The sequence below is a fragment of the Typopeltis vanoorti genome, chromosome 22 (assembly GCF_054136105.1).
Source record: "Typopeltis vanoorti isolate ZY-2024b chromosome 22, IOZ_Tvanoo_1.0, whole genome shotgun sequence".
Lineage (NCBI taxonomy): Eukaryota > Metazoa > Arthropoda > Arachnida > Uropygi > Thelyphonidae > Typopeltis > Typopeltis vanoorti.
Genome location: NC_143570.1, coordinates 56,542,775 through 56,567,382, shown reverse-complemented (window position 1 = coordinate 56,567,382; position 24,608 = coordinate 56,542,775). Strand labels below are relative to the sequence as shown.

At 35.6% G+C, this 24,608-nt stretch overlaps 1 protein-coding gene across 1 annotated transcript in view; it reads left to right on the top strand.

The window, feature by feature from the left end:
• Nucleotides 1–24,608, top strand: part of Vps50 (vacuolar protein sorting 50) — a 664,618-nt gene that overhangs the window by 35,762 nt on the left and 604,248 nt on the right. The window contains exon 3 of the mRNA XM_090411754.1: nt 1,631–1,744. Within this exon, the coding sequence (XP_090267880.1) occupies nt 1,631–1,744 (114 nt within the window). The remainder of the gene's footprint in view (nt 1–1,630; nt 1,745–24,608) is intronic.

Genomic DNA, 24,608 nt, shown 5'->3' with positions numbered 1-24,608 from the left:
TAGAAAAATTTTCTTGCTTTCGAAAAATTACTAAAAAGCTTATCTCACATTCTTATAAACTCTGGTAAATTTTCAAGTTTTAAGTTTTTTTCTACATTTGGCTATAAAATACAGATGGATCTATAATATTCCCCATTATAGTATCTCACTTATTTCAAATTGAAGCATCTCGGTTCTATATTATATTTTAGGGAAAGCAAAATTGTATTTTCCCTTTTTATTATTATTATTATTATTATTATTCCTGATACCTCCAAGGAGTCCGAAGGCTCATCGCGGGAGGACATCTTCAACTGTCTCTACACCTTACCTCTACTACGAATCAACGCCATCTACCGCCCACCTCCAACACCACCACAACTAGTAATTTTTGTCTGTAAATTGCGTGTGTTCTGAAGGGCCGATTTGTATGTATGCGGGATGAAAAACCCGAGTTTCCGGGAGAAAAAACCCTGCTACCTCCGTATGAGATCGGCTAACTCACCATCGATTGAAATCGACCAGATAAAGATTCCTCCCGTCGCGACGAGAATCGAACTTAGGCCAATTCCAATCGAAGGGCGCAATGTACCTCGTTCTTCCAATTGCGCTACGGAGGCGCTTAATCAAAGAGAATTAGGCATTAGCTCTTTGATAACTACTCTTAAGAGCCGACTGCTGTTCATTTATGAGAAATTCAATTCTCTGAAAAAGAATTGCTATTGAATGAGGATTCTTGTTATTTTAAAGTTTTTGCATGACCTTTAATGAACCCTAACAGTTTGAAACAGCTGTCAGGCCAGTGAAACTTTAATCAAAAGAAGTAATAAAGGTGAATACACAGATGCCTTGGCAGGCAAATCTTTTTAGTAGTGCAAGCTAAGACTACTCCATTGCCAAAGATTATATTCTCATAACCTCTCTGGTCAGGTTTTGAAACTTTCAAAGGTTCCTTTTATTTCTATGTGGACACACATAGAAATAAAAGGAACACATGATTAGGAAGTATTATTTCACATGGTTTTTAATCTTTTTTTCATTCTGCATTTTAGCCCAAGTGATGAATAATCAGCCAGATCATAATATCATAATTAACCTTTAAACATTATGATTTAAATTTTAAAAATATCATTAAAATTTTTTATCAATTTTTAATGAATGTATTTATTTATTTATTTTATTTTATTATATTTTGTTTTGAAAGCATTTGTTTAGAAAATTTAATCAGTGTACTTCGACTGAATATTCAGTGCTTTGGCAAAATTCCACTTCGGTGCATCCCTAATTTATATCTGAGCTTACTGGTTTCTTGATTCAATAATCAGTAAGCATACTGGAGTTCATGTTACTGATAAGAAACAGTGACCCCACTTAAGTGGGAGAAGCTGCAGAAGAAGAAGATACTGGAGTTCATGTTGTTTTATGCAAGAAACATCCTGATGGAATTGTTTGTTAATGACTATTGGCACTCAGTTTTGAAGTAGTCATCCAAATGTGAATGCAGGAAGTGGATCTTGAATGGCAGATTGTATTCCATTGCTTTGTGTGTTTGTAGCATGTTTTCTGTGTGATTTGTGTAATTGTCACTTTTAAAATTAATACTGTTAATAATAATAATTAAATTGTTAAAATTATTGATTTATTTTGACAGGATGATATTAGAGAGACAACCAAAAATCCTCATATAGAGCAACAGATATTAAACTCCATAGAAGCTGTGTACTACAGTAATGATTCATTTGATTCCAGTAACTATGAACTAAAAGTTTGTTTACTTTGTTTTTTTTAACATAAATAACTTGTTTAAAATAAATTACTGTTATTTGACGTTTGTGAAATCATGAAAGCCCATTTGATCTGTTTGTCTTTGACACACATTCATTTCATATCATAGCATTCACTTTCTGTATAGAAAGTGAATGCTGTGATATGATATCATTTCCTCACTTGGAGCATTCTAACATAGTATCCAGATATTTCCTTTATTTCCTCTCTTCCCACTCTGTGAAATATCTCCTCTTTATTATTATTGATCTTCCATCAAAAGATTTAGTGATTCTAGAGCGACAACAATTTGAACTCCATAAATTACCACATTCCTACTTTATATCCATATAGCATATGTATTACTGCTATTACCTTGTGACCTTGTGTATACTTGATGATAGCAGTAATAAAGTATACTCAAGGTCACAAGGTCACTTAAATGTTTTTAAGAGGAAAAAAAAAATTAAGTGGAAAAATGAAACATCAGTTCAGTAGACCAGTGTTTTTCAAACTTCAGGTATCTGCGTACCCCTTCTTAAATTTTCATTATTACCAAGTACCCCCCCTTATCAAATAATAAATAAATAAAGTATATTTCATTGTAAATATCTATTTTATTTGAATTTATATGTTCATGTAAACAAAAAATATGATTTATTTTTAATAGAACAAAATTTGGAATAGGTTCCTCTTCATTTCCCGTCCATGAAAATCCACATTTCAAGTAATTCATATCATGCTCAAGAAGATTTTTCATCTTCTTCCTAGTTGGTTCTCTAGAGATGTCAGATGACACACCCTTATCAATTTCATTTGATCCAGATGCAATATCAACATTTTCTTGTTGCTTACAGCTACTTGTATTTGCTATATTGCTCTCTTTTGTAGGTTTTATAAATCCAATCTTTAACTAATGATGTATACTTAAGAATTTGAAAGCTAAAAAAATTACCCTATTTACTCGAATATAACTTGTACTTTTTTCCCAAAATTAAAGCTAAAAAATAGTTGTTCAAGATATATATGGGGATTTTCGGAAATTAAAGTTTTCAGAAAAAAAACTGAAAATGGTGTGACTTACCAAGAAGCTCCTACTCGCTATCCCTACTTTTGGCATGGAGAACAGTTTCCTTGTGTTCATCTTCAAAGTCATCTACTCAAATAGCTTCATCTTTCCCATTATTTCAAGCAAAATTACCAGTAATTTACAAGACTTGATATACATAGAGCAGCTATGAAGAAGCGCATATGATTGGTGCAGTATTAACAAAAGATCGCGCGAACCAAAGACAAATGAGCATTTCAACAGTTTGAGTTGAAATGCACAAATCTGAAAACAAACCCCAACTCAACATCACCAGAGTTAAAGATTGGTACTATCAACGTAAGAAGCCTGAATGGCAAAGAAATGGAGCTAGCTGAGGAATTAGATAAGTACCAGATCGACATAATAGGGGTGACTGAAACAAAAAAGACCAAAACTGGTGAGATCTTTCTGAGCAATAAATACAAAATGTTATATTCAGGCAATGACAATCAAGGAAAAGAAGGAGTAGCCATAGTATTCAACACAAAATACGAGGCTAATCTTCTTGAATGGCAGTCAGTCTCAAGTAGAGTAATGTGGGCAAATATGAGAATGGGGAACTGGACAATGAGACTTATTTGTGCCTATGGTCCCACAGAAGGTTCTACTAAGGTAGAAGTGGAGGAATTTTTTGAGGCTTTAGAAAAAGCAACTGACACAATGAAAAAGGAAAAGTTGGTCCTTGTTGGGGATCTAAATAGTAGAGTAGGAAATGATTGTGAGACATACAAAAATATTTTGGGAAAATTTGGAGAAAAGAGCAATGCTAATAATAATGGCAAATATCTGTTGGATTTCTGCTCAGGACATGGACTGGTTATTACTAACACCATGTTCCAACATAAAAATGTGCACAAATTCACATGGAGAGAAGAGGCAAGGAATAAGAAAAGTCTCATTGACTATGTTATTGTTGATAGTGATGTTTTCTCCCTGGTGCAGGACACCAGAGTGTACAGAGGATTTGAAATTGGAAGTGATCACTATTTAGTCTTGAGCAGGATAAAATTGAATTTCATATTGAAAAGAATAAAATGTAAGAAAGTTTTAAAGCGAATAAAAGTTGAGCAGCTCTCAGATGTGAACTGTAGACTAAAATACAGAAATATTATTGAAAAGAAAATGAAAGAGTTTGAGAACAGGAATCAAACCTTGGAGATTCAGTGGCAAACTCTGAAGGAAACGTTGATTGATTCTGCCAGAGAGGCATGTGGTGAGGTTGTGTGCAAGGATAAAAAAATCAGAACTCCCTGGTGGACACAGGAAGTTAAAGAAGCAGTGAAGAAAAAGAAGAAAGCATATCAAAAGTTCCTGGCAAATAAGTCAGCTTTTACTCTTACAGAATACAGAGACAAATGTAAGAAAGCTAAACACTGTGTAAAACTAGCTAAACAAAAGTCACGGGAAGACTTTGGCAAGAACATATAAAATAAATATCAAGAAGGTGGCAAAATATTTTGGTGGTTGTTGAAGAAGCTCAGAAATGGAGGAAAGAGTGCTGTAAGAGGAATTAGAGATGATAAAGATGACATGAAAACAGGAGAAAAAGATATCCTTAAAGTATAGAGTAATTACTTCAAAAAATTGCTAAATGAAACAAGCAGTGATGACAGCACAGTGATAAAAAACACTGACCAGGCATGCAGTCAGGAATACATATCCATACTTGAAGTAGAAAAAGCCATCAAAGGCTTGAAATGTGGAAAGGCAGCAGGAGTAGATGATATTCGACCAGAAATGCTGAAGTATGGTGGTATAAGAGTCTTACAGTGGCTGCACTGCATAGTTCAGAAAGCCTGGACAGAGGGACGAATTCCCGATGATTGGAGTAGAGCTCTCATAGTACCCATATATAAAAAGGGAAATAAAACTGAATGTGAGAATTACAGAGGTATTTCCCTACTGAGTGTTCCTGGCAAGATCTATGCAAGTATACTTGAGAAACGTTTGAGAAGAATTGTGGAAGAAAAGCTTGGTGAAGAACAAGCTGGATTCAGGCCAAATAGAGGCTGTCAGGATCAGATCTTCACTTTATGACAAATAGTCGAGAAAGCATGGGAATATAACAAAGATCTGTATTTAAGTTTTGTCGATTTGGAAAAGGCATATGACAAGGTGCCAAGAGAGAAGCTATTCAATACGCTGCAGTTATATGGTGTCAATGGGGCATTATATCAAGCAATACTTAGTCTTTATTTGAGTTGTGAGTCAGCAGTTAGAATTGAAGGAAGTACAGGAAGATGGTTTAATGTTAAATCTGGTGTGAGACAAGGATGTACATTATCCCCTCTATTATTCATTATCTATATGGATCACATTATGAAGGAATGTGGTATTAAACCTGATATCAAAATTGGAGATGTTAATGTCAGCTCTTTGCTTTATGCGGATGATGTTATACTTCTAAATAAATCTGCTACAAGTCTGCAAGATTCTCTGACTAAATTGAATAGCTGTTGTAATAGATATGGTATGAAGGTCAGCAATAAAAAGACAAAGACAATGAAAATAGGCAGAATCATTGAAAATGTCAACTGTATTGTGAATGGAGAACCTGTGGAACAAGTAAAACATTTCAGCTACTTAGGCACAATTTTTACTGAAGATGGTAAACTAAATATAGAAATAGACAACAGAATCAGCAAAGCTGGTATCGTGGGAAGTCAATTGAATAAATTCATATGGAATAAGAAAGAAATTAGTCGGAACACTAAATTAGCTGTATACAAGACTGTGTTCAAACCAATTTTAACTTATGGATCTGAGAGCTGGGTCAGAAGTAAAACACTTGACCAAAGACTAGAGACCGCAGATATGAGAGTCCTGAGAAAGATTAGAGGCGTGAACAGATGGCATCAATGGCAATATCATATTAAAAATGAGGATATTAGGAAAGAACTTGACATTGTCAGCATCCAGGAATGCGTTAGCAGAGCTAATCTCAGATGGTATGGTCACTTAAATAGAATGGGAGAGGAAAGATTAGCAAAACAAGTGTTCTCTGCCAGGTTGGCAGGAAAACGACCCAGAGGAAGACCAAGATATAGGTGGATTGATACGGTACAAAGTGCTTTAGACGATAGAAATATAAGATCTGATAATGTTGGAGTCTTGACAAGTAATAGACTGATTTGGAGGAAAATTGTAGATAGAAAGTTAGTAATGATGTAATTTTTTCATGTAGTACTGTCATATCCTGTACACCCCTTGAGGGTACATGGCAGGAATTTGATGATGATGATGAGTTGAAATGCTTCTCTTTGACTGAATTCCATAATATCTGAAACACATTCACTATATATATCTTAGTTTTAACATGTTCACAATGGGTGGTGTCAAGTGAAACCATATGTTGCACTGGCAACATATGGTTTCACTTGTCACCACCATACAGCATACAGTCCATACAGCAGCTTCTGTTGAAGGAGAAGATGTGATTCATCAGGTAATGCCATTTTTATCCCAGTTGTCTCTAATTGTGCTATTTACTGAGAAATATGATGATTCCATGCATTAATGATGCATAGCCGAAAATTGCCACGTACCCCCTGAAGACCATTCGCGTACCCCAGGGGGTATGTTTACCACACTTTGAGAAACACTGCAGTAGACCATCTATAAGGGTGGTCTGAAAAGTTCTTAGTCTCGACCATAGATGTCAACACTATCTGCAAGATTTTTTATTTTATTTTTTCTAAGTTGGTGGTACATCTGTCATGAGCATCCATGTGAAATTGCAAGTCATTCTATCAAGTAGTTTGTTTTATACAGCTGTCTGAAGCAAAATTGTTGTCTGTATCCCTTGAAATGGATAAAATTGAGTATCGTGTGGTTATAAAATTCTTTGTAAAAGAAGGTTTAATGCCAAAAGAAATTCATTCGAAGTTCATAAAAGTTTGTGGGCACTCTTCTCCTTTGTTTTTGACAATTAAGAAATCGGCTGCTGAGTTTAAACGTGGGCGTACCAGCCTTGAAGATGATCCATGTGAAGGACGTCCAAAAAGTTTAATGACCAGAAATCATTGATCAAGTGCACGATATGGTATTGGATGAACAGCGAGTCCAAGTGCATGAAATTGCTGAGAATATAGGCATTTCAAAAGGACATGTAGGATATATTTTGCGTGAAGAATTGCAAATGAAAAAGCTTTGCGCAAGATGGGTGCCGTGCTTGCTTGCTCACAGCAGATCAAAAATGCACTCCCATGAAAATCTCTGAACAGTGCTTGGAGCATTTTAACAAGAATAAAACTGATTTTGTGTGGTTGATTTATTACTATGGATGAGACTTGAATTCACCATTACAGACCAGAATCCGAACAGCTGTCAAAACAGTGGACAGAAGCCGGTTGTTCAGTGCCAAAGAAGAGAAAGTCGGTTCCATCAGCAGGAAAGGTCATGGCATCAGTGTTTTGGATGCTAAAGGCATTTTGTTTATTAATTATCTTGAAAAGGGTAAAACAATAACCATGGAATATTATTCTAATCTTTTAACCAGACTACACGAAAAAATTTGTGAGAAAAGACACAGTTTGCAGAAGAAAAAATCAACTTTTATCAGGACAATGCACCTGCTCTTAATTTTCCCATTGCCAAAGGTGTTTTGGCAATGGGAAAATTAAGGGATCTGCACTATGAATTGTTAGAACATCCACCCTATTCCTAGGTTTGGCTCCCTCTGACTTCTATCTCTTCCCTAAACTAAAACTCTTCTTCGCTGGTCAGCATTGTTCTTTGAATCAACAGGTGATTGCAGCTGTAGAGGGATATTTTGCAGATCTTACACTGAGAATCACTCCAGGGATGGGATAATGGCACTGGAGCATTGCTGGAATAAATGTATTAGTCATAAGGGAGCTTATGTTGAAAAATAAAAATAATTTTGAACTTATAAATTTGTTTTTTCAGTGTTAGGCCGAGAACTTTTCAGACCAACCTTGTAACTCAGTGATGTTAAAAAATCAAATGGTATGAATCCACATGCTGAATAATCACCCTTCTGATATTTGCACTTCTCCCCCATAGTTCTAAATGGACCGTTGGTCATTCATGGCTGTTCAATGATGTTCTTTGTTATATTTGCACTATGTAACACTAAATTCTCTCTTGCCCCTCTGTGTGTGTGTGGGGGGGGGGGGGGGGGGGGGGCAAGAGAGAATTTAGTCAGTCACCTGAGAAAGGGCATAGCTTCCAGTAATGGTATACTGGCCCTTTTCATTCTTCCTTTTTTTCTATACTTTTCTTCCTGTATTCTTTACTTTTTTTTATTCTTCTCTGTTCCTTGTCACTGTCTTGGGATCCAGTTTTTACCATCATGGTTGCTATGCAGTGTGACCCCATGAATATCTGGAAAGAGAATCCCCCCCCCCCTTGCTTCAGCAAAATGGGTGGCTTTAGAATGATCCAAACAAATTACAGACAATCCAGCTAGTTGTATTGTCTGTAATTCATTGTTGGATTGTCTGCAATGTCAGTAGTGCATGGTATGCCCACTTGATATCAGGTAAGCAGTAAATGCATTTATAAATGTAATGCCAGAGTTATCCAATATGCCATACCAGCACTGCAACAAACTATGGAGGAGGAGACATCAGTGTATATGGCTCCATACATAGATGCATTTAAAATTCTTTTACACATGAATACTCCATCCTCAGATTTTCAGGTGTCATGTCACAAGGATCTATGTTATCAGATGATGTATCTACAGATAGGTCACCCTTCTTTATTCAAAAGGGTTTAGAAGATGCCTTACATGTCAAAAATTGGACATGCCCAAACTATTTGTTTTGGCTATATCATGTGTGCCTGATATGGTAGTAAAGAGCATGATAATAAATTTTGCTATGCAAAAAAAAACCTTAATGTGTCAGTTTTAAGAGAGACCATCCAGCTTACTCCCAAGCAAGCTAAAGGTGGGAAAAGAATGAAAAAGAAACGAATTTCCTGAACAAAATATCTCATATCAGAATGCAAATTGCAAGCCAGCTGTCACAACAACACCTACCCTAAAATCTTTTGCTGAAAAGGTGGCAGTTAAGAAAATATCAAAACAACATAAACCCACATATCTCTCACACCATTCGATACTTTCAACAAGCCTAAGTTCTATTTCATGAGTGCTTTTCTTTGGATTGCATTAATTTCCTGACCTATTATAGTCTCAGTTCTGAAAACACCTCTTAAAATTATTTCTCTGAATGATAACCCACTTGTCATGAAAATTTGGCAAGGACATCACTAAAAGAAAAATCACCAGAAACTTCCACAGTAAAAATTGATACTTTTGTATCCACTGAATGCAAATTAAACACAAGAGTCAAGTCAACCCTGACATATCAAGTACCGTATTAACATCCCAACCGGCCATGACGTCTGTAGACATTCAGCAAAATCTGGATACGATTCTGTAACACCTATTGAATAACATGGATAAGAAGTGCACTTTATTCTCACTATTTCATCCACCACAGCTGGTAGACATATTTCCCTCAGGAAATATGTCTGAGGTTAAACATATTTCCTGAGGGAAGAAATGGACACTGGCTCTATTCATACTTCCCAAAGTCATTTGACAATACAAGCCAGACAAAGATAAGTCAATCTCTCAGAAATCAATAAGCCTACAAACCAAAAGAACAGACAAATTCTTACAGTGAAACTTATATGGATTCTGTCAAAAATATCAATACAATAAAAGGTTTATGTCTCTACAGAAGAATTGTCTGTTTTTTCTGTATGCAGGAAGCATGTTTAAAATCCAGTGAAGTCCCGCCTTAAGGCATTTCACTTATTTTAAAAAACAGAACTAGAGGAGGACCTGCTCACGGAGGACTTCCTATCTGTTTGGGAAGCCATATGCCTTTTCGGCACATCCAGCTTAAAGTGCTCTGGAATTGATAGCTATCCATCTCTTAGTAGAATTTCTTATTGTAATATGTTTCATTTTGCCACAATATCACACATTAACACCTGTCCTGAAATCCTTTTGTGCTGAGAAGGTGCCAAATGAACCTTGATAATCTCATTTTGCAATTGCCTCATCCCATGTGTCATATAAATCACTTTAATGACACAATGGTCTGTCAGATAGCACCAACACAAACAGCCAAGACCAGATTGTTGAGCATATGCTTGACACTGATGACCACTCACTTCTTAATAATGGATACAGTACTTTTTTTTTTTTCATATACCTACCCACTCATATTCTGCTATAGATCTTACAATCTGCTCCTCTGCAATTCTTCCACTATTGATGTGAGATATTGAAGAGAGCATGTGGAAGCAGTCATTTTTCTGTTCTCCCCTGTCCTTCACTTTATCTTTACGAGAACCATGTTTTCCTGCATGGATGCCTATGTTGAATATTGACCAGGCTGACAAATACATTTCTCATCTGGTAAATTCAGTGCTATGCTAGTCACCTGAACAACTGTCAATGAAACACTCATGTATGCATATAAAGTATTGTCCAAACAGCTACAACTGCACTTCCAAAAACATCATCTCAATTTCCACTTTCTCCATAGTCATTGTGGAACCCTAAGTAATATCAAACAGCCAAAAAATGATCAAGTAGAGCATGGAGTATATTTTGGAGATAATCAAGCACATATTATTCAACCTGGATATTCAGCCCCTGTCCTAGTATCATCTCTACAATCCATTACACATAGCTACTTATCCCAATGTGTGGAAGCAACCACATATCCGGCCTATTCCAAAAAAGGGAGATAGAGGTCTACTGTCAAACTACTGACCAGATGTTATCACCTCACTTCTCTCCACAATAATGGAGAACGGCATCAATAGTCAACTTCTCCATCACCTAGATGCTCACCAATTAATCAGCGACCATCGATATGGATTCCACTATTCAAGATCCATGGCCAACCTCTTAACTTATATCACCCACTACTAGACATGTGCAATGGAAAGGTTCAAAGAAACTTGTGCTGTCGCTTTTACATTTTCAGACCTATGATCATGTGTGGGATCAAAGCCTGCTAAACAAACTTCCATCCTTTGGTCTACCTACCACTCTCTATAATTGGGTTGCCAGCTTCCTCTCTAGTTGTTACTGCATGTCATGGTACCCCAGGAGTACCTCAGAGCTCTGTTTTATCACCTCCTCTTTCTCTTGTACATAAACGACATACTCTCACTGACCACTAATCCTATCCAAAGTTTTGCAGAATAGTACTCTCCATTCATCCTACTCATTTGACCATGCAGTGCACAGATATCCGAAGCATCAAGATCAACTACAACTAGTGCCTCAAACATTGCCCTATGTAATATTCTTCAGTGTGGCAAGGACAATATGGTCATATGTTCAATGTCACCGAAACTCATTCTTGCCTCTTCTCTCACAAAAGAAATCTAAGCTCATTCCCTTATCCTCAGTAATACATAAATCACCAGACCAGATCAGATCCCTCTGCTCGGGCTAATATTCACCTCCAGTCTCTCCTGGCACAAACAGCACGTCAGTACCTTTCTCAGCATCCAAAAAAACTAGGCATTCTCTTTCATTCAAGGTGCTATTTTATATCCAACCAATACTTAATTATATACAAATCCCAAATCTGGCTGTGTCTAGAATACTGCTCACATGGTTGCAGTGGAGCACCTAAAACTTCTCTAAAAATTCTTGATGCTGTCCAGAGGAGAGGAATTTATATGATAGATGATCTCTCTCTTAGCGATTCAATTCAACCTCTGTGTTACAGGCATAATGTTTATGTATTCCATGTATATTCTACAGGTCTTTTAATGATCATTGATCCACTCAACTTGCAACCATCATTTGTCTACTTTCTGTTGCACCTGTTAATACAAGAGCAGCAATGCCCAGCATCCGTTTACTGTACAACTGCAAACTCACTGAACCTGCTTTTACCTCTATCCTCTGGAACAGCCTACCACGAGAGATGTTTACTAAAAACTACAACCTGCAACTCATCATCATCAAATTCCTGACATGTACCCTCAAGGGGTATACAGGATATGATAGTACTACATGAAAAATTTACATCATTACTAACTTCCTATCTACAATTTTCCTCCAAATCAGTCTGTTACTTGCCAAGACTCCAACATTATCAGATCTTATATTTCTATCATCTAAAGCACTTTGTACCATATCAATCCACCTATATTTTGGTCTTCCTCTGGGTTGTTTTCCTACCAACCTGGCAGAGAACACTTGTTTTGCTAATCTTTCCTCACCCATTCTGTTTAAGTGGCCATACCACCTGAGATTAGCTCTGCTAATGCATTCCTGGATGCCGACAATGTCAAGTTCTTTCCTGATATCCTCATTTTTAATATGATATTGCCATTGATGCCATCTGTTCATGCCTCTAATCTTTCTCAGGACTCTCATATCTGCGGTCTCTAGTCTTTGGTCAAGTGTTTTACTTCTGACCCAGCTCTCAGATCCATAAGTTAAAACTGGTTTGAATACTGTCTTGTATACAGCTAATTATAGTGTTCCGACTAATTTCTCACTTATTCCATATGAATTTATTCAATTGACTGCCTACCATACCAGCTTTGTTGATTCTGTTGTCTATTTCCATATTTAATTTACCATCTTCACTAAAAATCGTGCCTAAGTAGCTAAAATGTTTTACTTGTTCCTCAAGTTCCCCGTTCACAACACAGTTGACATTTTCAACAATTCTACCTATTTTCATTGTCTTTGTCTTTTTAATGCTGACCTTCATACCATATCTATTGCAACAGTTATTCAATTTAGTCAGGGAATCTTGCAAACTTGTAGCGGATTTATTTAGAAGTATAACATCATCCGCATAAAGCAAAGAGCTGACATTAACATCTCCAATTCTGATATCCTGTTTAATACCACTTTCCTTCATAATGTGATCCATATAGATAATGTATACCCTTCTCTCACACCAGATTTAACATTAAACCATCTTTCTGTACTTCCTTCAATTCTAACAACTGATTACAACTCAAATAAAGACTAAGTATTGCTTGATATAATGCCCCATTGACACCATATGACTGTAGCATATTGAATAGCTTCTCTCTTGGCACCTTGTCATATGCCTTTACCAGATCGACTAAACTTAAATACAGATCTTTGTTATATTCCCATGCTTTCTCAACTATTTGTCGTAAATTGAAGATCTGATCCTGACAGCCTCTATTTGGCCTGAATCCAGCTTGTTCTTCACCAAGCTTTTCTTCCACAATTCTTCTCAAACGTTTCTCAAGTATACTTGCATAGATCTTGCCAGGAACACTCAGTAGGGAAATACCTCTGTAATTCTCACATTCAGTTTTATTTCCCTTTTTATATATGGGTACTATGAGAGCTCTACTCCAATCATTGGGAATTCGTCCCTCTATCCACGTCTTCTGAAATATGCAGTGCAGGCACTGAAAGACTTTTATACCTTAATACTTCAGCATTTCTGGTCAAATATCATCTATTCCTGCTACCTTTCCACATTTCAAGCCTTCGATGGCTTTTTCTACTTCAAGTATGGATATGTATTCCTGACTGTATGCCTGTTGAGTGTTGTTTACCACTGTGCTATCACTGCTTGTTTCATTTAGCAATTTCGAAGTAATTACTCCATACTTCAAGAATATCTTTTTCTCCCATTTTCATGTCATCTTTATCATCTCTAACTCCATACTCCATACATACTTTTTATACACTCTTTCCTCCATTTCCAAGCTATTTGAACATAAGATATTCTTGCAGAATATCTTACCACCTTCTTGATATTTATTTTCTATGTTCTTGTGAAAGTCCTCCCATAACTTTTGTTTAGCTAGTTTTACACAGTGTTTAGCTTTTTTACATTTGTCTCTTTATTCTCTAAGAGCACAAGCTGACTTATTTGCCAGGAACTTTTGATATGCTTTCTTCTTTTCATTCACTGCCTCTTTAACTTCCTGTGTCCACCATGGAGTTCTGATTTTTCTATCCTTGTAGACTACCTCACCACATGCCTCTCTGTGTGAATCAATCAAGGTTTTCTTCAAGGCTTGCCACTGAATCTCCAAGGTTTGGTTCCTGTTCTCAAACTCTTTCATTTTTTCTTCAATAATCTTTGTGTATTTTAGTCTACAGTTCACATCTGAGAGCTGCTCAACTTTTATTCGCTTTAAAACTTTCTTACATGTTATTCTTTTCAGTATGAAATTCAATTTTATCCTGTTTAAGTCTAAATAGTGATCACTTCCAATTTCAAATCCTCTGTACACTCTGGTGTCCTGCACCAGGGAGAGAACATCACTATCAACAATAACATAGTCAATAATACTTTTCTTATTCCTTGCTTCTTCTCTCCATATGAATTTGTGCACATTTTTATGTTGGAACATGTAAGACTTAGTAATAACCAGTCCATGTCCTGAGCAGAAATCCAACAGGTATTTGCCATTATTATTAGCATTGCTCATTTCTCCAAATTTTCCCAAAACATTTTTGTATGTCTGACAATGACTTCCTACTGCTATTTAGATCCCCAACAATGACCAACTTTTCCTTTTTCATTGTGTCAGTTGCTTTTTCTAAAGCATCAAAAAATTCCTCGACTTCTACTTTAGTAGTACTTTCTGTGGGACCATAGGCACAAATAATTCTCATTGTCCAATTCCCCATTCTGATATTAGGCCACATCACTCTACTTGAGACTGCTTACCATTCAAGAAAATTAGACTCGTATTTTGTGTTGAATACTATGGCTATTCCTTCTTTTCCTTGATTGTCATTGCCTGAATATGACATTTTGTATTTATTGCTCAGAAAGATCTCACCAGTTTTTTCTTTTTTGTTTCAGTCACCCCTATTATGTCGATCTGGTACTATCTAATTCCTCAGCTAGCTCCATTTCTTTGCCATTCAAGATTCTTATGTTGGTAGTACCGATCTTTAACTCTGGTGATGAGTTGGGGTGTGCTTTCAGATTTGTTCAATGAAAATGTTGGTAAACTTTCGAGTTCTCACCTGCACCCTCGGATATGACAGTGATGTGCTTTCAAGTACTTCAATCTCTTGCATATGGAATCAATAAAAAAAAAAAAACTAATTCATTTAAAAACTAAACAAAACATCAAATCTCATAGCTTTTAAATGCACTCAGAAGAAAGCACATTACATTAGATATCAGAATCAAAAACAATCTGGGATCCAATTACATCATCTTTCAATGATGTGGTCAGTGCAAAAGCTGTATGACACGGGTCCTCAACCTTTCAGACAGTGCGGGCCTAATTAAAAATTTCAACGAAGCCGCAGCCCACTATGCTATACTGCAGTATTTAGAATTGTAAGATTCTTTCCAGATTCACAAGGAATGCTGTGTATTTGATACTTTACATAAAATCCTATAAAAATAAACAAACTCAACTTTAAGAGCATATGTAGGAGTCATGTTCATGATAAGTAAAGACAATCAATACTTGAAAAAAGATAATTTAATGAAGAAAACATTCATTTTTTACAATGTCAATGGAAAACGTGGCAATTCTTGAAACGTGGCTTTTCCTTGACCAGCTTGTCGATGTTGGCATCAACGTTGGAAGTCGCCATGCGCAGAGTATTCTCGAGATGTCGGTCCGTAATGTGAGTTCTTATCTTGGACTTCACATGCATTCTGGAGAAGAACTGCTCACATAAGTGTGCTTCCTAACAATGTGCACATCTTATAAGCATGCCGGTGAAGATTAGGGAATGCGTCCTCAGAAATGTAGTCTTTGTAAAATGTAAGCAAGGGCACATTGAATAATTGTCAAGCACCTCCATTTGTACTGAGTCTGGCTTTTCAGCAGCATTGACGTTGAATGGCATTGAAAATAAATCTAAATAAGACTGTTGGGTACAAAAATCACTAAATATTTCTCTCTTCGAACTCACTTCGCAACACGGCTAATTTTGTAGTGTATTCATCAAGAGATGGACAGTTGGACTCAGCAAGAAGCTGAAAATGAGTTAAGTCTTTTTTTGCAAGTTGTGCCTCCCAAAGTTTGAGCTTGGTCACAAAAGCTTTGATGTGACCAAACAGAGTGTGCACCAGTTGATCTTTTGATTGTAGCTGCATATTTAGGGCATTCATGTGCAACAAGATGTTGGTCACAAAGGCAAAGTCTGTCATCCACTTCGGATCGTTGAATTCTGCAATTGGCTTCCTCTTGGTATGCATGAACTGTCGTATTTCACTCCTTAAGTCAAAAGAACCTCCCCCCTGCTCAACCAACGCACTTCACTATAATAAACCACATCGTTGTGATCTGCTTCACACTCTTGGGTCAAAAACTCTTGGAATTGACAATGAATCAATCCTCTTGTCCTAATAATGTTGATGAACAGTCACAATAACTTTCATGATATTCTCAAATCCAATAGTTTTCATGCACAAATTCTCCTGGTGGATTAAACAGTGGTAATGGACGAAATCTTTTCCTTCTAGTTCCGGTTCTTTCTGTAGCAGTGCAACAAACCCTTCATTCTTTCACACCATAGCAGGGGTACCATCAGTTACCACACTCTCTAGGTTGGTTAAGCTGAGGTCGAAGCTCTGGACCTTTTTCTTGGCGGCTATGAGAATATCAGTGCCTTTCGTCATTCCCTTCATAAGTAGCGCTAGCAGTTCTTCTGTCACAATGAATTGTTGATCAATGCCACGGACAAAGCAAGTGAATATGACGTAAATTCGAACGACTGTTTTTTTAAAGTTGCTTTAATGTTATTGGCAAATTCTTCGGCACATCGTACTACAATTACCCCAGACAAACTCAGTTTTTTAAACACCTCCTTATTATTTAGGCACAGAATTTCCCCAGTAGCGATGAGACACTCTTTCACAAACTAGCCGCCCAAGAAGGCTTTTGATTTTTTAGCAATTTTTTCAGCTATTTCATAATTTACTTTGCTGCACTCTTCGCTTTCTTCCCTCTGCCTTTTAAACATACCCTGCTGGCATTATAAATCAATTTGGAGACAGTTCACTTTGTCCACAAGAAGCTGCCCTTGAAGGTGATTGAAATTGGACGCATGCTTTGTTTCATAGTGTCGATTTATATTGTATTCTTTTGATACTGACACTGCCTTATTATCGATCGGCACAAAAAAGTTCAAATTGGTCCACTTTTCATTAAAAACCTGACAAGACTCACTTGATTTAGGCTTTTTACTTGTAGACACCATAGTGATGGAAGGTGAACCCAAAAAATGATCCAAAATGGTCATGTAACAGTTATTATTCACTGAATATGTCTCACCCTAGTGAAAAAAAGTCTGGCAATATAAAACCACAATAGACTATGGCTGACATGATGAACCCGCCTGTGCTTATACACGAATATCACACTGTTCACGACTGACTGACTGTGGATGAGATCCTCTTGTATTTATATGAAAATAATGAAGTATCAAGAACCTTCGAGATGTATCTGGAAGGTACCAGACAGAGCACTCGAACGAATTACTACTTCAGCCATCTACCTGCGACGTTAGTACTAGTACTTAAGTACCCTTTCTTTTAAGCTTACACGGTGATCCGAATGCATTTTTGAAAATTATGGAGAGTTATGAAAATTATTTTAGTTTAATATAACTAAAATCTACATTCGACGTTTCGACCTTTATGTCAAGGTCATCTTCTGGAGCATACAACTATACATAGAAAACAAGCACTGCTTGGCACTGGTAGATGGCTGAAGAAGCATATCAATTTAATATTTATTTTTCTAGGATTTTATGTAAAGTATCAAATGCACTGCATTCCTTGTGAATCTGGAAAGCATCTTACAATTCTAAATACCGCAGTATAGCTTAGTGGCCTGCGGGCTTCATTGAAATTATTTTTTATTTAATCGCGTTTTAATGTTAAATAGTTATTTTTTCAAAATGGCCGGCGTTCCACAGCAAAGAGCTCCATGGGCCACAGGTGGCCTATGGGTCATGCGTTGAAAACCCCTGCTGTATGGTATGAAATCTGGAAAATGAAAAGCTGGTATAGAATGAGTCTCTGTAGCTCAGTTGATATAGATGAAGTCCTTTGGCTGGAAAGACCTTGGTTCGATTCCCATCCGTGACGTGAGGAACCTTTATCTGGTCTCTTTCAATGAAAGGTCAGTTAGCTGGTCTCGGCCAGCCTGGTTGGCTGAGTGGTTAGCGTATCCTCTCTCCAGCCAAAGGGCTGCGAGTTCGAATCCCGCCGTAGGCATGGATGTTTGTGATTGTCTGTGGAAATGGTGGTGGTCAGCGGTAGATGGCGTTGGTGTAGTTGCAGTTAGTTGGTGGAGACAGAGTTGTAGAGCAAGTGCCCTCCCTCGATGAGTCTTTGGACTCCCTGGAGGTGTCAAATAATAATAATAATAAGGAAGTAGGGGGTTTTTTCACCCGGTGACTCGAATTTTTCGTCCCCCAGAACAGGCAAACCTTCCCCATGAACATACACTGATTACAGTCAGGAATACTTAAGACCCAGCCTGATTCGTCACCTATGCCGGTCCCGAGCCCAGATAAAATTAGGGAAGATTAAGATGGTGCCACCTCCCCATATGGCAAAAGGGGCTCATGGCCGTTGTATCATCATACGAAATAAAAAATAAAAAAGATATGGAACATAATGGATGTGTAGTTGGTGAACTCAAAAACAATTACAGACACTTTAGAACATTCTAGGAGAAAACTTTGCTAGCAATAGCTTTGTATCTTCCTGAATTTTTGATAGTGAAAGAACAACAAAAGAAACAGCAGCTTAACTTTTTTTTTTATTCAGCTACTCATTACAGAAGAACTAGAAAAAAAAAAAAAAACTTTTTTTTTTCCATTATCAGATGGATTTTATCAGGTCCTACTGCCAGTGCAGTAGGACCTGATGAAATCCATCTCCAGTAATATTTTATGGATCTCCTCAGTGGCAGCTTGTACCTAATCACTGTGACACTGCAGTTCCACAAGGAAAAAATGAAAAAATTAAATTTTGTTTGTGTTTATAAATAATAACAACTTACAACATTATATAAATGCAATACGTGTTAAAGGTTACAACTTATGTTTTGAAAATTGATTGAATAGTTAATAATTGGAATTGTTCGATTAACGCTTTAGATTACGAAACAAATGCACTGCAATCTAACGCAGTGCCAGAATTATCACGTTCAGCCAGTTGCAGCTAGACTTCCGATATTCGTTTGCACTTGTCACTGCATGTAGCAAGTGAATTTGACTATTTATCTGTAGAGGCACTGCTCATTGAGCAGTGTCTCTACAGATAAATTGTATGCTTGTGCACGTTATTTCTGTGAGATACAAAACTTTTATTATTGGCGTGTGTTCGTGGCGAGGGTGAAATATTTTTGGTAAATCTTATTTTATTATGTTAAAATAACATATTATTTATTTATTATAGATACAAGGCTGAATTATGATGAGTGGCACTGTTGAAAATAATGAAAAGAATTCTATTTTCTCTACATATCGCTACACAAAATAAATGCACTATGATCTAATGCAGTGTTGGAATTATCACGTTCGGTCAGTTGCGGCTACACTCTCAACTGAACTGACACTACTCATTGAGCAATGTCGTTACAGATAAATTGTATGCTTGCGTGCAAAAATATTATTAAAAATTTGATTAATATTAAATTTAATATATAATATTAAAGATGTTATTTTCAAATAATATTTTAATAAAACAATTTTTTTTAATATGTAAATTTACTGATTAATAAATTGGTTACTGATCAGGAAAAATGAATTATTTTTCTTATTTTGTATATGCAGCATTCCCATTTTCACTGGCTGCCACTGGATCTCCTTCTCTTACTACATAAAGAAGGAGATCTAGGCAGAATTTCTGGTATAAGTCAATTGTCTTTTCCTCCCAGAACCCAGGAAAAGATGCTAGCTATCTTTGTAAGATATTGAAGAAAATGGCTAATTCCAGACTTTTATGGTATTTAGAAAGCAGTGATCTTTTCTTCAACACATAATGTGACTTTCTTAGGTAATGACTGACATTGGGTTATTTGGTTCATTTCCAGGTTTCAAGAGACATCTTCCTGTTTTTATTAAAAACTTTCTAGCCAAAATCTTCCAACTCCAAGTAGGAAGCAGATAATCTTATCCTGGCCATATTTCCAAGAAGAGGGTGTTTTCTCAAGGCTCTTCCTTAAGTGTGACACTTTGCTGTCAAAGTAAACTGAGTCATTGAACAAATGTTCCTCCCACTATAGACAATGCATTGATGAATTGAAAATTTTCTGGCATTCTTGTACCATGAAGATCATTGGAGGATATCTTCTGTTGAATATACCTTCCATTCGAGTACAATCAAGTGCCTGTTGGCACTTGATTGTATCTCTTCATGAGCATGTAGTAATAGGTTCAGGTTTTTAGCAGAAAAACATGTCAGTGTATTCTCTTGTCCAGACTGTACTCTTCACCCGTATGCTGAGTAAGAATATCATCCCAGAAGCAATAGAAGCCAATTTCTTAGCATTCATTTTTGATAGCTTACATTCCATGTACATATATGTGGACAAGAGACAGTGCTCAAGACCATTCAATATCCTTTGCGCATACAGACTGGGATGCTGATCACTATTTCTTCCTTTGCCTTTATTGTGTAAGTCACAGTCATCATATATATTCATATCGACTGAGGGCTAATGACCCAGTTTCACATATGAGTCATGTCTCGCATGACTCATGTGAAACTAAGCCATTTTCATTCAGGCAAAACTAGTCAGACTCAAACAAATTGCACAAGGTTTTTAACTTTTTACAAATATTAATGTACACAAACACATTTGATTATAAATGTAATTTATATGTAGATACCACTTTCCTCACTTTTTTTAAAATTTGTTTTCTTGTGTACTGCTGTAATCATTGTAATGGCTCATCTCTATAAATAAATCCCAAACCAATCAACAGATCTCTGTCTCACTTGTAAGTTGGCTTGTGTGTATTGACATTGATTCCTTACCTTTCTTCTATATCATCTGTTTTTATTGCTTTTTTTATGTTTTTACTTACAAATTTATGCACAGATTCTTGAAGATTTAAACTGCTGAAAACTATTTTATGTCAAGTTTAATCTCCATCCAGGAGATTGGTTGTTATGAGTCTCTATATTTTTCTATTTTTGAGTGCCTTCTTGTTCTCCGCACAGTTCAGAACCTTTGTTTTTGAGACATGTAGGTCACTGTCTTTTGTTTGACCTCAGTTTTTCCCCCCCCTAATAAATCTTTTTGAAGATTTTCATGTCTCACATGACTCATATATGACATTTTTTTTCTATATATTTATTTATTATGTTTTAGTACCCATCTCATCTCCAAAACTTCATTCCTCTTCTTTTGGATCCACAAGATCACTGGTCTGCTTTACATTCATATCTCAAAAGCATCAATCCTTCTATTGTTTTCCTTGCTTATTTTTCATTTAATATTCTTAATCTACTTTTTTTGTTTATATCTCTCAATGTTACTATATTTTTCATTCTGTTAAAAGGTTGATTTCTGTTCCTCTCCTAATCTCTTTTGCATCCTCTGTAATTAAATGTCTTTAATAAGTGTAACATTTGACTTGTTCTATAATTTGGTTTTCTATTTTGATTTTTAACTTTGGGGTGTATTTTTCTCTGCTTGCTATTATCTCTTTAGTGTTTTTGAAATTTAATCTGAGGCAATATATTTTACTATGTGTATTTCTTTTTTCTATTAACTTTTGAAAATCTTCCTCTTTCTCAGCAGTCAATACAGTATCATCTGCATAACAAAGATTATTTATATTTCTTCCTCTAGTCCATAGTTTCAAAAATTTCTTCACAGTAGATATTGAACAGAAGAGGATGAAAGCATGCAGCTCTGTTGTGTGTATAACACTTTTGTGTATGAAACGTTTCTGACAGTTCACTGTGGATTTTGAAATAAAAATGGATATAGCATCTGGTCTTCCACTCTCTCTTTCTTTCCCTTTGATATATATTTATCCACTTCTTTTAATAGCCGATATCTTTCATTATATATAAATGCTCTTTCCATTTCTCTCTATATTTTCCTTGATCTTTTCATTTACTTTGTAAAATACCCAGGCTCTCTTCTAATGTTTTCATTTTTTTAAATGGTCTAAATTTGTGCAACCTTTAATTCTTAAAAATCTTGTTTCTGCTGCCTGTATTTTACTTTAATCTTTTTTTTTTTAACAATCCCTATTTCTGAACCATATAATAGAGTGGTCGTTACTTTTTCAAAATTTAAGTCAGGTTTTCTTGTCTTTTTTTTTTTTAGTGTCCTTTTAATTTTTCCCACAGATATTCAGAATTTTTTTGTATTTTTTTCATCTATCTTTGTCTTTTAGATAAATTATTATGCAACCTAAATAATTAAACTCTAACACCAAAAAGAAAACAAAAGTCATCCTATGACTTGTTTTCTTTGATGACATTTTAAAATTACATTGTTGGCTTATTTTGTTTAATTTATACTGATTTTTTGAAGTTCATATTCATTGTCTTGTGATATAATCTGATCATCTGTATACATTATTGTATTGATAACAGTTCTATTGATTAACTGGATATGTTGTTTTGTTTTCCTTATTTTAACAATTTGATTAATATATATATATATATATATGTCAGTGGCGTCACATGCCCATTTCGGTTGGATGTGCTGTCATGTGGGTTATACAACACGCACTACAAATTTCATGTCAATTTGACCATATGCATGGTTGTGCGTCCGCAGAAAAATTTCGAGAGGGGGTGACAAAGCTTGGAGACAAATAATTACATCAATAAACATCTTTTAGCATTTTTTGATGTAATTATTTATCGATGTTAACTATAAATACAGTACATTATTTTCATTTTTACATTGATTTTAATGATCTTTAATTCTTGGGAAAAAAAGTATTCAGAATTAATACAGTATTAGCACAGTTTCATATATAAAAAAATTGACCAGCATATTTTATTAAAAATCAACTAATTAATCACAAAATCCTAAATTAAATTATTTCAATTTAAAAGCAAAAAAATCATAAAACTAACAACTTTTAAAAATGTATTTTTCTGTTTAAATTTGTTTCGCTATAAATTTACAATTTACATTTCACTCAGTGACTCACTAGACACTGAGGGAAAATGAACTGGTCTCGCTGTTCACAAATCAGAAAAAGATGAACCAAAAACAGGAACATGTGTTTTATTGCTGCAATAAAACACATATTTATGGCTACCCCACCATGGGCCGAAACAGGCCAACTCATAATAAAATTTTAAGACAGACAAAGCTTACATATAAGGTTATAAGACATAAGGTTACATATCTCAATCACTTTTATATAATTTGTGGAATTTTTTATTCGAGCTCAGCAGGGAGTCCCCCCCCCCGCAGATGCCCATGACCGTATGATTGCATTTTTATCGATGTATGAAAGTTTTGAGAGAGCATAGCGCATCAGCGCTGATCTTAATTGGTCCAATGCAATTAATTGCAGGAAAACTTTGAATACTTCTAGAGTGGGGGAACAATATCTTTGTTTTATGATTTATTAGAAAACAACAATGAAGGAGAATGCTATAGTTGGTTGGTATATTTGAAATATTCAAAGATGAAAATATGTGAGCCATCATTTATAAGACATGTTAGAATAGAAAATGAAAAGAAAGAATAAGTGTTAGTAGAAATACTTTCATTAATGGTAAATGAATTATTAATAATTAACATTTGTGATATGTGTGTCCTATAAGTTGCTGGGTAGAGCAAGTAGCACAATCCTATAAAGTCTAGACATGAATAAGTAAATTTATGATGACATAATTAAAAAAGAAAACTTACGAGGAGACAGAGAATGGCAGGAATAAATATCGTTTGATGGAGCAGCAAATCATCTCATAAAATTTGTTGCCCATGTTATGTGTATTTCTCTCGTCCGTGTATATTTCGTTCCATTTTCCAAGAAATTTCTTTTGTTCACTGAGACTCAGTATATATAACATCCAATCATTATTGGAATTATCCACACTTACGAGAATCCTACATTCATCAGTTTTTTTTTTTTTTTTGTTCTTCTGTCTTATCAATCTCACATATGCTGGTATTTTGTTGTAGATCAACAACATCTTATAATACACAAAATATTCATTTTTATTCAGGAATAGATATTTTTTTACTGTCTGTTGTTTCCGAAGACTAGAATAAAAATGTCTCTTTACCGTTAAAAAACTTTGCAACATCAACAGATGCTATACTGCATAGCAAGAGAAACATTTAGTTTTTTTCTCGTAACATCCACTTTCAAATTTTCAGTTCCAGAAAATGTGTGACAGCTGTTTGTAATAAAGCCATCGGATATAGTAATCACTCAACTCATGACAAGTGACAACATTCAATTGGATTGGTTGATGCAATAACCAATCACAGCCACTAGGTGCTGGGTGAGCTCAAAATTTTAGCTCACCTAGCCCCGCCTTCTCAGCGGTTTAAAAATATAAGAAAGCTAAGAATTTGATCCACTGCATCCTCTTTACATCTTTTCAAAAGGTGCAAAGGTGTATACATTTCCAAAGCACACCCGGGCTATTAACTCGAATGTAACGTGATGTTTATGCACCGAAAAGTGCCTTCTTCATGAAGCACTAATGCTGTATTTGAATTTTTTTAACGATACTTGTGACATAATGATTAGAAATATATTCACATTAACACAAGAATAATGTTTAATTTGCCAAATATTGCAGTCTGAATATTACAGACCATC